At 47.0% G+C, this 15,498-nt stretch overlaps 1 protein-coding gene across 2 annotated transcripts in view; it reads left to right on the forward strand.

Moving 5' to 3' along the window:
* USP31 (ubiquitin specific peptidase 31) overlaps nt 1-15,498 on the forward strand; it is an 821,813-nt gene that overhangs the window by 443,043 nt on the left and 363,272 nt on the right. For both annotated transcript variants that reach the window (XM_069647404.1, XM_069647405.1), the window contains exons 9-10: nt 3,882-3,976; nt 4,952-5,029. In XM_069647404.1, the coding sequence (XP_069503505.1) occupies nt 3,882-3,976; nt 4,952-5,029 (173 nt within the window). The remainder of the gene's footprint in view (nt 1-3,881; nt 3,977-4,951; nt 5,030-15,498) is intronic.

The raw sequence follows: 15,498 nt of genomic DNA on the forward strand, positions 1-15,498 counted from the left end.
CTCCTCAGAGGCATTCTCCCTTTCCTCACCTTGCCCCAGAAACTCAATGTCTCCAGAGCGCTGGTTCTTTCCATGCTAGACTACTGCAACAACCTTTCTCAATCTGCCTACCTCCTCCCTTCATCCCCTTCAATTAATCCAGAATAGGACTGCAAGATTTATCCATTTATCCTTGGTCTCAAGCCCAGGGGCCGCATCTCTCCAGCCACTGGCCCGCGGTTGCTGCGAGGATAAAGTTCGAGACCCTCTGCATCATCCACAAGACTTTCTCAGCCCTGGGTCCCTGCTACATCCAACTCTCTCTCCCCAAATACCGCCCTGCTAGAACCCTTGGATCTTCTAGCTCTAACTCTCTGCAGATCAGACGCTTTTCCAAGCAGAGAGTGGGGGTTGGGTATATCTCCTCCGCAGGTGCCTCCCTTTGGAATTGCCTCCCTAGCCTTCTCAGACTTGTTGTTTCTCCTTAAATTCCAGAAGCGCCTTAAGACCTTTCTCTTCTCTCTTCCTCTCTGCCGATTTCTGAAACCTCTCCTTTGCCTCTGGCTCTTTCCCCTCCACTCTTAAGCACTCCCTTGTGCATCCTCTCCTCAAGAAATCCACAGCTGATCCCTTATGTCCGGTCAACTATCGCCCAATTTCCATTACTCCCTTTTTGGGTAAGCTCCTGGAAAATCTGGCCATCTCTCAGCTTAATCCTCATCCCGACTCTGTTGGCTCCCTCCGTGATCACCGATCTGGCTTTAGAGCTGCCAGAAGTACAGAAACTGCTCTCCTGAACATCGGTGAAGACCTGCTCTCCAACCTTGACTCTAGCATTCCCTCTGTCCTCATCCTACTTGATCTCTCCTCTGCGTTCGAGACGGTCAACCATACCGCCCCGCTCAATCGTCTCTGTGACAATCTGGGTATCCCTGATCAGGCTCCGGCCTGGCTGACCTCTTTCCTTTCGGATCGACCCTCCGAGGTACAACTTGGGTCCTTCCTATCTTCTATCTCCCTATCCACCTGTGGTGTTCCCCCAGGGGTTTAACCTCTTGCCCTGACTTTTCAACCAATACTTGGCAACTCTCGCCTACCGCATTTCCATTTTCTGCTCAAATTTCCAGAGCTATGCTGATGACACCCAACTCATTTTCAGGGTTCCTTCAGCCACCTTGGCTCCTTCCCTCATCTCTGATTGTCTAATCGCCATTCGAAATTGGTGTGCCGCCAACGATCTTTGTCTAAATTCCAACAAGACTGAGATCCCCCCTCATTGGTACACCTTCTCCATCCTTTCCCCTCACTCTCTGTCCGGCCTCCCTTGACCCTCTTCCTACCCCCACCTGCGAAGCTAAGAACCTCAGGGCTATCTTTGACTCCACACTTTCCTTCTTCACACACATCTCAGACCTCCAAAAAGTCAAAGGATTACTGTAACAGCCTCTTTCTAAATCTACCTGCCTCCACTCTCTGCCCTTTACAACTAATCCAGAACAGGACTGCGAGACTTGTCCTTGGCCTCAAGCCTTGGGATCATATCTCTCCAGCCCAGAAATCCCTTCATTGGCTCCCAGTGGATGCAAGGATGAAATTTAAAACCCTCTGCATTGTCCACAGGGCTTTCTGGGGCCTGGGTCCAAAATACCTTCAACTATCCCTCTGTAAATACCTCCCCTCTCAAGCCCTTCGCTCCTTTACTTCTAACTCCTTCAGGGTTAGTCATTTTGCAAAGAAATGAGCTGCGGGTAGATCGGTCTTCGGCTGGGGCCTCCCTTTGAAACAGCCCCCTGGCCACCTTGAAACTTGAGTAGAACCATCTCTGGTTCCGGAAGCACCTCAAGGCCTTACTCTTTGCCTCTGCCCCCCTTCTCCCCTGCTGATCTGTTTTCTCTCTTGGCATCGTGCACCTGGCCACCCTCTGTCATTCGGGCCCAGGTACTTGCTCACCCTGCCACCCTCCTGCGCTGCCTCCGGGTCTCCCCTTGCACTGGGGTTCTGTATCTGTACGCATACAGTCCCCCTTCCACTTTTATTCTGCTCTTAAAACCTTATCTGACTAGACTATCACCTGCCACCTGTTGGTTGCACTACCATGGTTAGCGCCTTTATTTTATTTAGTATTTATTCTCTTCTCCCCCCTTCCATGCACTTCCCCCTTTTCCATGCACTTGCACTTTCTTAATGTCACTGGGCCTAGTAAGATCACTGTTTTTTTGTTCTCCCTCGTTCCCCTCCCTTTTGCCTGGTCGCTCTTTGAAACACGTGTGTAAGAGCGCAATATAAATAAAATATTTCATTTCTCTTCCCTCTACTCTGCTAATCTCTCCCTCTGCCCAAACTGGCGGCCTGGTTCCTTCATGTGTCATACAGGGCACCAGGCCGCCCTTTGTCCAGTCTACCCGTGCACTTGGTCTCGCCAGACCCACTACCCACCGCAGCCTGCACTTGCCCTTACAGGCCCCCTTGCCTGCACTCTGTCTGGCTAGCCTGCATTCTTGCAGCCATTCCAGCTCCTTAACTCACAATTAGCTTGTGGACCCTCCTTCCCGTGCGTTCTGTTTCCCCTGGTCCTGTCCATCTGGCCTCCCCTGGCACTCTCCTTCTCACTGGCCTTTCTGCCCTGTACCTGCACTTCCCCCATTCCCCTCCGCCTCTCATTACTGTACTTGCATGATCTGAACTGGCAAGGCCTAGTAAAATCGCTACCCTGTTTTGTCCTCCCTGTTTCCCCCTCCCGCTTGCTTTGTTGCGCCTCGAAACACTTGTTTATAGGCACATTATAAATAACCAATACATAAATAAAGACGGAAGACCGTGCCCTCAGAGTCAAAGGGGGGGTGTAAGTAAACATAACTGTGCCTGCCCTGCAACCTCCCACCCCTGATGAGATAACATTGGGAACAAGTCCTGTTGTCTCCTATGTCTCTTACCTTATCTAATCAAATCTGGGTCAAGTATCCTGCCCCTGTGTTAGCCTTCGGCCTGGAAGAGAAAGGAGAACTTGCCTGTCTTCTGGTAAATTGATGTTGAAATTTTAAATAGTTTGAAACTATTCTGAATCACCATAAATCCATTGCATCCCTTTAGAAAATACCTTCCCGTGAGAAACCTTGTGTTAGAACCTGTGATGTTTTGGGCACTAGGTCCCATGCCTAGGGTTTGGACTTCTAGTTTAGGGAATTGAACTTGACTGGTTCTCATCATTTGAACTGCATCTGCATACTTACCTGTTTTACATGGAAAGCTATTTGATGCATTGTGAATGAACATACAGATGACTATATATATTTGTATTCTAGAATATTGTGTGATTATACCTGCTAATTCTATTTTTCAGTGTTTTAAAGGCCTAAATAAATCACAGTATTTTTAGAACTGACTGTCTAAGCTGAATTATTGTGTGTTATTCTGTGTGGACTCATTGAGGGCCTCTGACCATACTCACACTTACCTGAGACTAAGCCTTGACTGCTCTCCATTGCTACCTTAATTGGCTTATGGCTAAGCTCTCAGAGCTCCCTGTTTACCATAACTAGGATTGCCTCCTAAAATCTAGCACCCAGGCCTGATTTTAGAAATCTATCATGACAAAAAACAAAGGTTGTATTTTGGAAAACAGTGCATGAGAAGATGAACGTTGGACAGTTTTTGTGCAGCGGATTTCTACATGAAGGGTCAGTAGGTGCAATCATGAGCAAGTTCCTTTGGCATTTGAATCCCAGAGAGTACGAAATATGCTGGCAGATAGTTACCTAGGACTGTATTCTAACGTCTGGTCATTTCCTAGTAGCAATCTCGTTTCTAATGTTTGGATGAAATAACAAAAGCGTCTGTTGCGTTGCTTCTCTGCAATAATGAGTTAATTCTTTTTGTATGCTTGTCTCTTCATGTCACCGCAGGTCTGTCCATTTAGCCTGCGTGTGGTGAGCTTTGTGGGAATAACATACTTATTGCCTCAGGAGGAGCACCCCTTGTGCCATCCCACCGTTGAAAGGTAGGCAGTGTCTCAGGCTGGGGGCTGTCATAAGGATTGTTCTATCTGTAACACAGAGAAGGTAGGCGGGTAGGATGGGGAATTTTAGTTTGTTTGAGAGTAGGTTGAAACTAGAGAAATTGGAGGTTTACAGAACAATATGAGAGTGAATGGATACAGCAAGACAAATGGGCAATTTAAGCAGAAGTTTTAAAGCAAAAAAGAATGATGGCACTTGTTTTATATGAGAGTGTCTACGGAACCACATTTGGTCTTTAGGTAGCCGAGAGGGGGCATTTGTGTAGGTGTTAGAAAATCAGAAACTTTGAAGGATGGTGAACGTTAACCGATGAAGGACTGAGCATTTCGGAAGAAATTGCAATAGGTGCAGATTTGGGTATTTCGGGAATAATCTTTTTCTGGGTGTAGTTTAGTGGGCAGGAGAACTTGGGATTCAGGTTTCAGAGGTTAAATCAGCAGATATGTTGGGTTGAATTGCATTTCAAGATAAGGATGCAAGGAATAGAAAGCTAATGATGGAACAAGGGTTAAGGGAAACTGTTTTTGTATTTTTCGAGATTGTGCAATGGGAAATTTAATTTTAGGATTCAAGGATAGGAAGTTGAAACCTGGATTAGCGTTTTGCAAATTCTGGGTTTGATTTGCAAATTAGTCCATTTATTTGGGTTTTGGTTTCCGCAGATGTATAGTATATGGGGAAAGTTCAGCTAGCATTTGAGTTTAGAGATTCTACCAGATCAAAAGATGTTCTACCATGACTGGGAAGCCACTGCTTTTCACTCTTGCGTGTCCCTGTTGGTAATAGCACCTAAATAAGATTACATCTTGCAAAAGTTTACAATAACTTGAAGATGCTTGTCTGCAACTTAATTTGTTCGCACACGCGATTGGCTTGGGACTGGCAGCTTTCACGTTTGTGAGCATATAATGACTACGCATTTGCTATGGTGTAACCCTTTTTCTACTTTATTTCAGGGCATTAAAATCTTGCGGACTTGGAGGGACACCTCATGTCAAGATTGTGGTGGAATGGGATAGGGAGACCAAGGAGTAGTAAGTATCCATTACTTCTTGCTGCATGATTGAAGATGGGTGCTGAGAGGTAAGGGGAAGGTCTGTAGCTTCAGCTGAAGCCTTTGGTGGGTGGGCTGCAGTTGTGAGTCTGGGTTCAGCTGCAGGCTTGAGGTAAAGCTGTTTAAGCCTATGGGAAAGTCTGCGCAACGGAATTCAATTGTATGAGAGGGAGGAATGCGGTTGTGTCACTGGAGCATGGAAAGAGTTCTGGCTGGTGTGGGGGCTGTGTGAGCGAAGCCGGGGGAAGTTTGAAGGAGGGGGGGCTCTTTACTGTAATTCTGGAGGCCTTTGTGTTTGAAGCCAACCTTTGCAAGGTGCAAGGCTGTGTGCTCTTGAATTGTGAATTTGATTGAAGCTTTGGGATTGTAGGAGGGAACAATCTAAAGCCTTGTGAAGTATGTGGGTTGTGTTAAGGCTGCTTTTTGTACTAGCCTTGTTGAGGATGCTACAGCAACCATCCCTGGGTAGAAAGCTAAAACACCTGAACGGAAGCCAAACCTCTCTTAAACATGGGTAGCATGGTTGGAGTGACGAGTTTTGGCGCTCAAATGGGGACAGTAGGCAGACAAAAGGTACAATTGGTCCACACACAAATCTAGAAAATGCACCACACTGATCTACTAAAAAAATGGTACTTTGATAGTCACTTGTATAACACTATCATGACAAATAAGTACTTCAATCATAACACATAGGTTACAGCGGTACCAAATATATTTTTAAACTGTAATGCCAATTTCTAAGATGGATTTCCAGAATCAGCCCTGTGGACAGATTCTGAGTGACCACTCTATTCTGCGGAACAGGGACAAATAATATCTAGCCAAACTCTATCTGGGTAATGTGACTGAACAGCAAAGCATACACTTAGGTGGGCATGAGAATGGTGAAGGGTTCAGTTAAGTACACACACAGCACTCTTAATACATGTTAAGCAAAATGTATAAGCATGATTATTTAGTTAGGCCTTAGACATCTTACAAATAAAGACAAAGTAGCAGTTAGTGTCACTAAAACATTCACTAATAACATATACACATTCACCTTGATGTGCTAACTTTACTTTTAAATACAGTTAAAATTATTTTTCAAGGTACTAGAGGTGTAGCAAAATAAATGAATAAAGGAGCAAACGGGTAAGTAATCAGACACGTTGAGAACTAATAGGTTGACAAGCATTGCACAAAACCTTAGAATGTATGCACTATACTTCGAGCTAGAAAAGAAGGGGCCTAGTGCCCTTAGAACCACAGGTCCTAAAGTCTTTTCAGGAAGCTAGTAGTCTCTGTATCAAGAATTGAACAAGTAGATTGCAAGTGTTCCAAAGTTCAAGAAAAACAAAAGGAAAGTTGTTAGGATACTTTTCACTAGGAGCAACTTTCTTCCATATTTTATGGACCCCCAAGCTTTTTGCTTTTGTTTTAGCACCTTGTTCTGACTTTTTTCAGTGAAGGCCTTTTGCTCATATTTTATAGGGAAACCGACTAGTCCTTCAGACTGTCCGAACTGAGAAACGTTTTCCCTTAGTCTTGACTTTTTTGCCTGTTTGGGTAACTTCTTAACATTGCACAATGCATCTTGCAATGCAGCGCAATGGGTTTTCTTTTGTATGACCCTAGACTATACTCAAAAGTATTTTGTCGTTACTTTTAAATGTGCTGTTACTTCTTCGCTATTTTTATTGCATCTTATTTTGGCTTTACCACGTTTAGCTACTAACTGTGGCTAGTATCCTAACATGTCCGTGCCACAAGGTTTTCGCTTGTTATTTTGGCCATTTTGTTTGTTGGCCTTCTTCCTACCTTGCCAGATCAGGAAATTCCTTTTTTGGTCATACGCTTAATTGGTCTGTAAAGGCCTTGGTTTTCATGAGCTAGTGCAGGGCATGTGTGTTGCATGCCGGGAAGTGGGTTGGAACTAACGGATCCCAATACACAAACTGGTTTCTGAATGTCTGGAGTGTATGCATGAGTTTTACCAACAGTGGTCCTAATTAGACCACTGCTGGGGTGTGTGCGAGTGGCAGATCTTTCATTTGTGGGGCAGATTTTCTGTACTCACCTGAGATTTCTCAAAAGAGGAGTCCTGCAGCCATTCCGCAGAGATCCTGTCAGGAGACTTCGGACCTGTAGGCCAATCCTGAGGAGGCCTGGCAACCAACTTTTGCTGCAATCCCGTTTGAGCCCTGTCTGGCTGGTGATCTTAAAAGTGCTTCATCAGTGCTTCGACCCATAGCAGGGGTGGAACTAACCATTCTCGACTTATTCTGGTAACCCAACAGGTTGTAGCCTCTGGAAGTGTCCATGGGCCATCCATTGGACTGACTAGCTCCAGTTTGGGCTAACGCGGTAGAAGAGTTGCTGTTCCGTGTTTCTGCTCGGAACTAGAGGGGGTTGTCTCCTTGTCCGGCAAGAGTTCTTTTTGCAAATTATCTGCGTCCTAGCATCGGCAGGCCCGAGATAGAGGACTGACTTCGACATCTGTGTCCTCTGCTGTCGCCATGCAACTGTGACCATCCCTGAAACCGGCATTCTCATATATTGTCTACCGTCCTGAAGAGTCCTGCACCAGTGCTTGCTGCATTGTTCGTTGAGGAGAGGTTGCACCAAGCTCCTGTACCCAACCGGAACTTCTTGCACCCACATGTCATGGACTTCTTCAATAAGAATAAACAGCAGTGAAACTGACCCTAGGCAACCCTCCAAGACCTGCCAAGTCTGGTGAAAAAATGGACTACGGGTGGTAAGTTGTAGCAATACTTACCTGCCTCCCTATCTCTGCCCTTAAAATGTTTGAATAACTTTTGAAACTTTTACAACTATTTGGCTTTGGCAAAACATGTTGCTGAAAGCTGTGAACAGTCTTAGTCACTAGAATACATCCTCTTCTGACTCTCAGAACCTTCTTCACATCCACAGGGCCCTCCTCCTAACTTATTCCCACTCTCTTAAACTATTGGAAACTTTGTTTGGGCACAAGGCCCAATACAATTTAGGAATGGACTTTACAAGTTAGGGCTGATATTCCTGTGAACTGTTGGTGTAATAATTATTTACTTACCTTCCCTTTTAGGTATTTGTGGTGCGGGGTGAACTGAATGTTTTACACCTAACTCACTGTGATTGTATATATGTATTTTACTATTTGGTAGTGCGTATATTACTACGCGCTTTTAGCTCTGCTGGGTTTGCTGCTGATTTGGGTCCCGAGTCGGGCAAAAGGCGATCGCCATCACCGTCAGCCTCCACAGTTAGCCTATTAACGAAAGGGGCCTCTTAAAGAGAAAGTCCCAAACCCCGTCCTAATTCTGTGTGTCTGTGGATAAACGGACAAGGGACCAAGTCCGGTCAGGACTTGTCAAAGCTGACTAAGACCTTACAGCGTGCCAGGTTAACTGAGTCTACGATTGCACTGTCGACGAAAGCAGCGACAAGCACATCGTTGACAAAGTCAACAACGTCCACTATGGCAACGCTGAAGGAGAGTGGGTCCACGTAGTAAGTGATTTCTACTCCACGGGTGTCCTTGGTCCCAAAGCAAGATATGGATGCGGAGGCAGCGATGAAGGCGGCAGTCACTCCGGGGTCAGGGAAAGACCCGACGACCGCACCGCCTCAGCAACCTCCTGAGAAGGAGAACGAGACAATCCCGCTGGTGGAACTCCCCTGGTATGTGGACCAGCAGGCTGCTCCAGATAGGCTGGGGCAGATCTAATCAAGTACCAGCGAGGGAGAGAATAATCCGCACAGCAATTACTACTTGGATCGCAAAGGGGTAGTATGAGGGGATGGTGGACCTGAGTCACCTGCTCGCAAGAGAAGACGCGTCAGCCCGGACCCCTCTCCACTGGCTCCTTTCACCCCTAGACCTAGGGACGTGTTGCTGGACATTCTAATGACCTTGCACACACTGGTCACTGAAATCCAGCAGAGGATGCGGCCACTGGGACCTACTCCTCCACAGGAGACGCAAGAGCCTCCGAGGTTGAGCTCACCCAGTCATCCTCGGACTCCACCACCACCTCTTTGTGAGAAAACCCCACCCAAAGCCCCTCCCCCCGCACACGGGTAACACAGCTACGGGCACAGACGAGGATGTTTTCATCACGGCTGACGGAGAAACACCACACGCGGATGAGCCCCATAGGGCCTCCCCACCGGCCGAAGTTAGATCCTTTCATTCCATCATGTCGAGGGCCTCCGAACTGTGTTGCCTGAGCAGACTAAGAAAGAAGGCTTCCTGTACCAGCGGCACGAGTCGAGAGGAAAGACCGTCATGTCCGTTCCGTTCCCTTCCTGGATGACATCTGGGAGGAAGGTCTAGCTCTAATGAGAAAACCAAGTATGACCCCGACCAAGTGGGACAGATTATAGAAAAAGTACAGGGTTCCAGATACAGCTCCCTCATGCTTAGGGTCTCAGCCCTTGCTGGATTCGGTGGTCTGAGCCACAGCCAGGAAGCGCCCGGTTAACCCATCCTCTACCATCAAGGCAGTTAATGCCCTAGCCATTTTGTTCCGATATGACCGGGAACTACCATCAAGGCAGTTAATGCCCTAGCCATTTTGTTCCGATATGATCGGGAACTATGGTTCAAGCCGAGTCCTTTTCTGGACTTCCTGCCCAAAGACAATGTCGAGGCACTAGAACTCTTTCAGGAAGGGGATGTGGCCTCGGATCACAGTGGCAGTGGACATGGGTTTCCACCAGATGGGTCACTGGGTTACCATAATAATCTCTAATAATAAATGATAAATGAGGTAGTTGGAACCTATCAACACTCACACCAAACCAATTAAATTAGTGAGTCATAAATATCTCATCAAACACAATGTCAATTTATTCACAAAAATACATCAGGTCTAAAAGCCCAACAGTAAGTTGTTGTAGCACTAGGTATCTATTTTTAAAACGCAGATTCTAAAACATTAACAAAAGTTAGTGACAGAAAATCCTAAATAAAGTAGGATGTTGTATGTGCAATGGACACAATTAATTACCGGCAACATTAGGAGCCCTTGCCATCTTTCAGTGGTCCAACCCTAGGACTGGGTTCCAAAATGTTCCCCAGTAGAAAACATTACTAGGACAAAACCTAACATGTTTCAGTTATCTTATATAATTCATGGAACTTTCATCAGGAGATTTGTCACACTTTAGTTTCAATTACAATAAAACAAACATTAGTTGAACAAATGTCAACACTTGTCCACAATACAAAATCTTCCATTCACTCAGTATGGTGTGGCTGTTGATGGAACATTTGGAGAAGAATAAGCTATAATTGCTCAGGTTCTTATAGATACTAACATTGTATCAGAACTAGGCAGGATATATTCATTACCTGGTCTAGTATGTGGAGTAAGGCCTTGCTAGATAATATTCTGATAGCAGGAGATTTTCATCTGTAGTCAAGGGCACCGAAAGGTAGTTGCTTGACCTGGAATTAGATTAGCAGGACTTAGCTATCTGGTTGCCAGAGAACGGTTCACCCCTAGTTGCACTAATAACTGGGTGTCCCTACATCAGCATGGTTGTTTGAAGGCAACAAACTTCCACCATTACGTTCAGACTAAGGTACTGGATATGCCGTTCAATGGGGAGAACCTCTTCAGAAAGGCAGTTGACGAGTCTTTGCAGGTGATAAAGACCGACACAGACATGGCACGCTCCCTGGGAACTTTACAGTGACGGCCATCGTCCTTTCACTCTTCCACTCTTCCAGAGGAAAACCAGGAAGATCTTCGAAGGATTATAATACGCTGTACTGGCATCCTTCACGCTCCTTCACTCAAGAAGCGTACAGGGGTCGCTCTCAAGGCAGCAGAGGACAGCGGTTGTGCCGATTGCAGGGCAGAGCTCTGACCCCCAAGCAGGCCTGAACCAGCTGTGGCCTCGGGCACCAATTTATGCATCCCAGTGAGAGGCCGGCTGGCAAAGTTTATCTGCACGTGGGAGCCGATCACTGCAGACAGATGGGTGCTAGACCCTCTCCGACGGGGGCACATCTTGGAGTTCCAACAAAGGTGTCCTCATAGTCTGCCGATTCAGCGACAAGAACAGACCTCGGCTTCTGCAAGAGGTTACAGAAGGGAGCAATAGAACCCATCCTCCAGCATCTCTGGGGCTCCAGAGTATACTACAGATACATTGTGGTTCAAAAGAAAACAGGGGTTGAAGGCTGATCCAGCACCTACGCCGTCTAAACAAGTACTTAGTCCCAAAATGGCTGGATGGTCACGCTGCAACACATGCTTGGCCAACTGGAACAAGGCGATTTTCTGACGTCGTCGGATCTGGAGGACACCTACTTTCACATCCCCATTCACAAGAAACACCGACATTTTCTACGATTCGTAGTTCACTGTCCGCACTACCAGTTCAAGGCTCTGCCCTTCGGCCTGAAGTCAGCCCAAGGGTTTTTACGAAACGCCGGCCACCTATGGTGGCACATCTTTGTCTAAAAGGTATCCACCTATACCCCTACCTGGACGACTGGCTGGTACGTTCCTGCTCTCACTTTCTGACAAGCGAGCACACTTTGAAAACCGTACGTCTGCTGATGGAGTTGGCGGTTTTCCATAAAATATAAAAATTCCTGCTTGACGCCATCTCACGACGTGCTGTTTCTAGATGCCTGACTCAACACGGTGACTTGTTTGCCATCGCCTTCGAGGAGAGGGTGAGCGCTATTCAAGGCATAGTACAGCACTTGTTGTCGGTTGAGATGGTGACGGTTCAATCCATGAAGTCGCTACTGGGCATGCTGCCCTCCTGCCTCAGCCTTGTTCGCCTGTGCAGACTTCACATGAGACCTCTCCAGGAGTTCCTGGATGCGAGGTTGATGCAAGTATCGGGTGGGGAACTTTGCGGACCAGATCTCCCTTAACGAGGAGTTACATCGGGCGATACAGTGATGGGGTTTACGGCTGCATGTAATCCAGGGAACTTCGTTTCAGGTTCCTCCTTACCAGGAGATGGTCACCAGGGATGCATCTCTAGAAGGATGGGGAGCCCACACCAGACAGTTGCACGCCAGAGGCCTCTGTCAACTGGAGAAGGACTTCCATTTAAACATCCTGGAAATAAGAGCTGCATTCTGGGCCCTCAAGTGTCTTTCGCCTCATTGAAGAGCAAGGTGGTGAGTATCTTCACAAACAACACGACCACCATGATCAACATCCGGAAACAAGGGGGAACCCGCTCACTGGCACTTTCCAAGGAGGCCCAGGACCTGTGGCTCTGTGCCATTCATTAAGGCATGTTTCTGGTCCCGTTTCACCTAGCGGAAGTCAAGAACACCATCATGTACTAGCTCAGCAGGTAACTACGCTCTTGCCACGAGTGGGAACTTCACCAGGTCCAGGTGGATTTTTGGCGAATGGGGCCAGCCCTAGATTGATCTCTTTGCGACAGTGGCGAATGCCAAGTGCTAAGGGTTCGCCAGCAGGTTCCCTCAACCGTGGAGCATGGGTGATGCATTGTCATTCCCGTTGGAGGGACAGTTCCTGTACTCTTTTCCTCTGTTTCCACCTCTCTTACGTGTGATCAACACACCCGGACAGTGCCACTGCAGGCTAATACTTGTTGCCCCAGCAGGGCCGAGGCAAATCTGGTATCCGTACCTGCTGTGTCTGTCAGTGGCCCCGGCAATCAGGCTGCCACTGTCCCTGGACCTTCTCGCCAGAGAAGGTGGGAGGGGTAATTCTACGTCACGACCCAGAGTCCCTGAACCTGAGTGCATCGCTCCTACAGCCCTAGAGTTTTAAGGTTATGCTTTTCCACAGAATGTAAGGATATCCTGGCCAGGGCCAGAGCTTCGTCAATGTTGAAGTGCTACCAACATAAATGTAAACGCTTCTCTGTGGGGTGGCAGACTCGGAAGATTACCCTGCTGCGTGTCACAGCCCGCAACTTCTTCCATACTTGCTTTCCTTGGCCAAAGCATGAATGGCTCATGCCTCTATCAAGGTGCATCTCGCCGTCATATACAGGAACCCCAGGTCTCTGGGCAATCCTTCGCTGTGGTCTGACTCATCAAGGAGTTCCTCAAGGGACTATTTAGGACGTTCCTGCCGGTGAAGGTTCCTGCCCGGCTTGGGAGCGCAATTTAGTGCTAACTAAGCTCATGGGAGCTTCTTTTCTCAACCTATGCATCGGTTCATGCTCGGCCAGGCGGGTCGAGAAGATTCAGGCCCTGTCTTGCAAACAGCCTTACTCATCTTTCCAAGCTTCAAGGGTGGTACTAGGTACGCACCCCACATTTATGCCAAAGGTACCGTCAGATTTCCACTGCAACGACACTTTGGTGTTAACTGTCTTCTTTCTGAATCAGTCTTCGCCAGCGGAAAGGGCCTTGCATTTGCTGGACATTGCTTGTGCCTTGAAGTTCTATGTGGCACGTACAAAGAATTTTCGGAAGACTTCTCAGTTGTTCGTCAACTTTGGTCCTGTAAATAAAGGAAAGGCCTTATCGAAGGCTTCCATCTCTAGGTGACTCTCCGACTGCATAATGCACTGTCATCGACTGGTTAGCAGGCCGCTTCCAGGCCGGCCGAGAGCTCACTCTACCACAGCCATTGCATTCTCTCTGTTGCGCCCCTGCTCGACATTTGGCGGGCTGCTTCTTGGAGGTCCATGCACACCTTTGCAAGGTTCTACTGCTTCGACGAGGATTCCAGGGAGGAGTCTGTGTCCGCCATGCAGTGCCACACAATCCGTTTGAGTTGTCTGTTCCAGGGGTGAGTGTTTATTGCTTCTGTTGAGCCTTGCCACCTCCCGTGGTTGTGTATGTGTACTGCTGTGTAATCGTAATTCATGAGCATGCAAATCCATGCCAGACCCCATGCTGGAGAAGGTTGAAGTTACTTAACTGTAACTATTATTGTACAGCATGGATTCACATCCTCATGAATATTCCCTGTCAGGCTGGGAATCCTCTGTAAAAGAAAGATTAAGTATAATCCTCGATTGCTCAGTGTATTGGACTCATTGTGGACTCCTTACCATTCTTGATGCTACCTTGATTGGTTTGGCTAGTGCTCCCAGATTTGTCCCAGTTCGCTATAACTAGTTTGGCCTCCTAAACTGTGTCCACCAGGCCAGAGTTTAGAAATCTAGTCTAACCAAAGTCTTTAAAAAGCCCTTTCCAAATCGATAGTTTTGGGGAGAGCCGTGGCAGGATACCCCAGTGTCCTTCAAGGCTAGGCAACGGAGAGATGCGGCTGAGACCTTTCACCAATACAACCCTATGGGGACTGCAGAGGGAGGGGGGTGACAAAACGGGAATGGTTACTTACCTTCTGTACTCCTGATTCACTCGAGCTACAGTAGGAGTTCCTGAAATTGCTGGGCCTTCTGGATTTATGCCTTGGTTCTATTGGGGGAAACCTAGGTGCAGAGGTCTCTTTGAGCGTCTGGTTTTTGGGTCTGGCTAGTTGTCGAGTGTTAATCTTTTTTCAACTTTCCCTCCATAGTTTTCTATGGATCGCCAATGTTTTTTCTGTTTTTGACCTTTTGCTCATTTACTGTGGGAAAACTGTCCAGTCTTTCAGATAATCATTCCTGGGAAACTTTGTTTCCCTTTTGAAGTCTTATATTTTGTACATTGCACACATCACCTTGTTGTGCTGTGGGGATACTTCTGTATCACCCTACCTTTTTACACATGGGATATTTGGTTACTTTTATATGTGCGTAAGATAGACTTGTGGCAGCAGTTACATTTTTAAAGTTTTTGCATTATTTTTGGTGTGCACATACACATTTATTATCTTCTGTGGTTTTGGATGCTTGTCCAGTGCTGGTGTATGGGCATTCTAGGGAAAAATGGATTTGGTTGGTGACCCCTCTGGATATGCACACTCTGTAGACGTTTTGGCCAGGACTAACTTCGGATTGGATTGGATTTGGATTAGGAGAAGGGGAACGCGTCTGGTCTGCCCAATTGAGGCACTGGTCCCAGCACCCTCAAATAAAAGAGGAAGCAACAAGGGATTTTACCCCTTTCGAGAAACGCATGTCAACCAATACAGGGGACAGACACCTGATGGGAGAGAATGTACAGACTGCTCAAAGAGGGGGAATATGGTCCAAGCTGATGTACAAGTGGCACCTCATCCATGTAAACTAGCAAAAATACATTCTCCAGCATGGGGTCTGGCATGGATTCACATGCTCATGAATATTCCCAGTTAGGCTGGGAATACTCGGTAAAGAAAAAATCAGTATCAGTTTCGTTTCTGATCTGTCTGTCTTAGTAGTAACCAATCACTGATCTCTGGGTCATACTGCCCCCAGCCAATGACTGACCTCTCCCTAAGCCCCGCCCCTGACAGCCATACTCAGATTTTTACCGCACGCTCAAGTGTTGGGAGTACTCGTGCTTTAGCACTCGAATTTTTGCTGCGTTTTCGCGCTTTTTCAGGAGATTTTCTCATTTTTTCAGTT

The sequence above is a fragment of the Ambystoma mexicanum genome, chromosome 2q, assembly GCF_040938575.1.
Source record: "Ambystoma mexicanum isolate Mex_15411 chromosome 2q, UKY_AmexF1_1, whole genome shotgun sequence".
NCBI lineage: Eukaryota > Metazoa > Chordata > Amphibia > Caudata > Ambystomatidae > Ambystoma > Ambystoma mexicanum.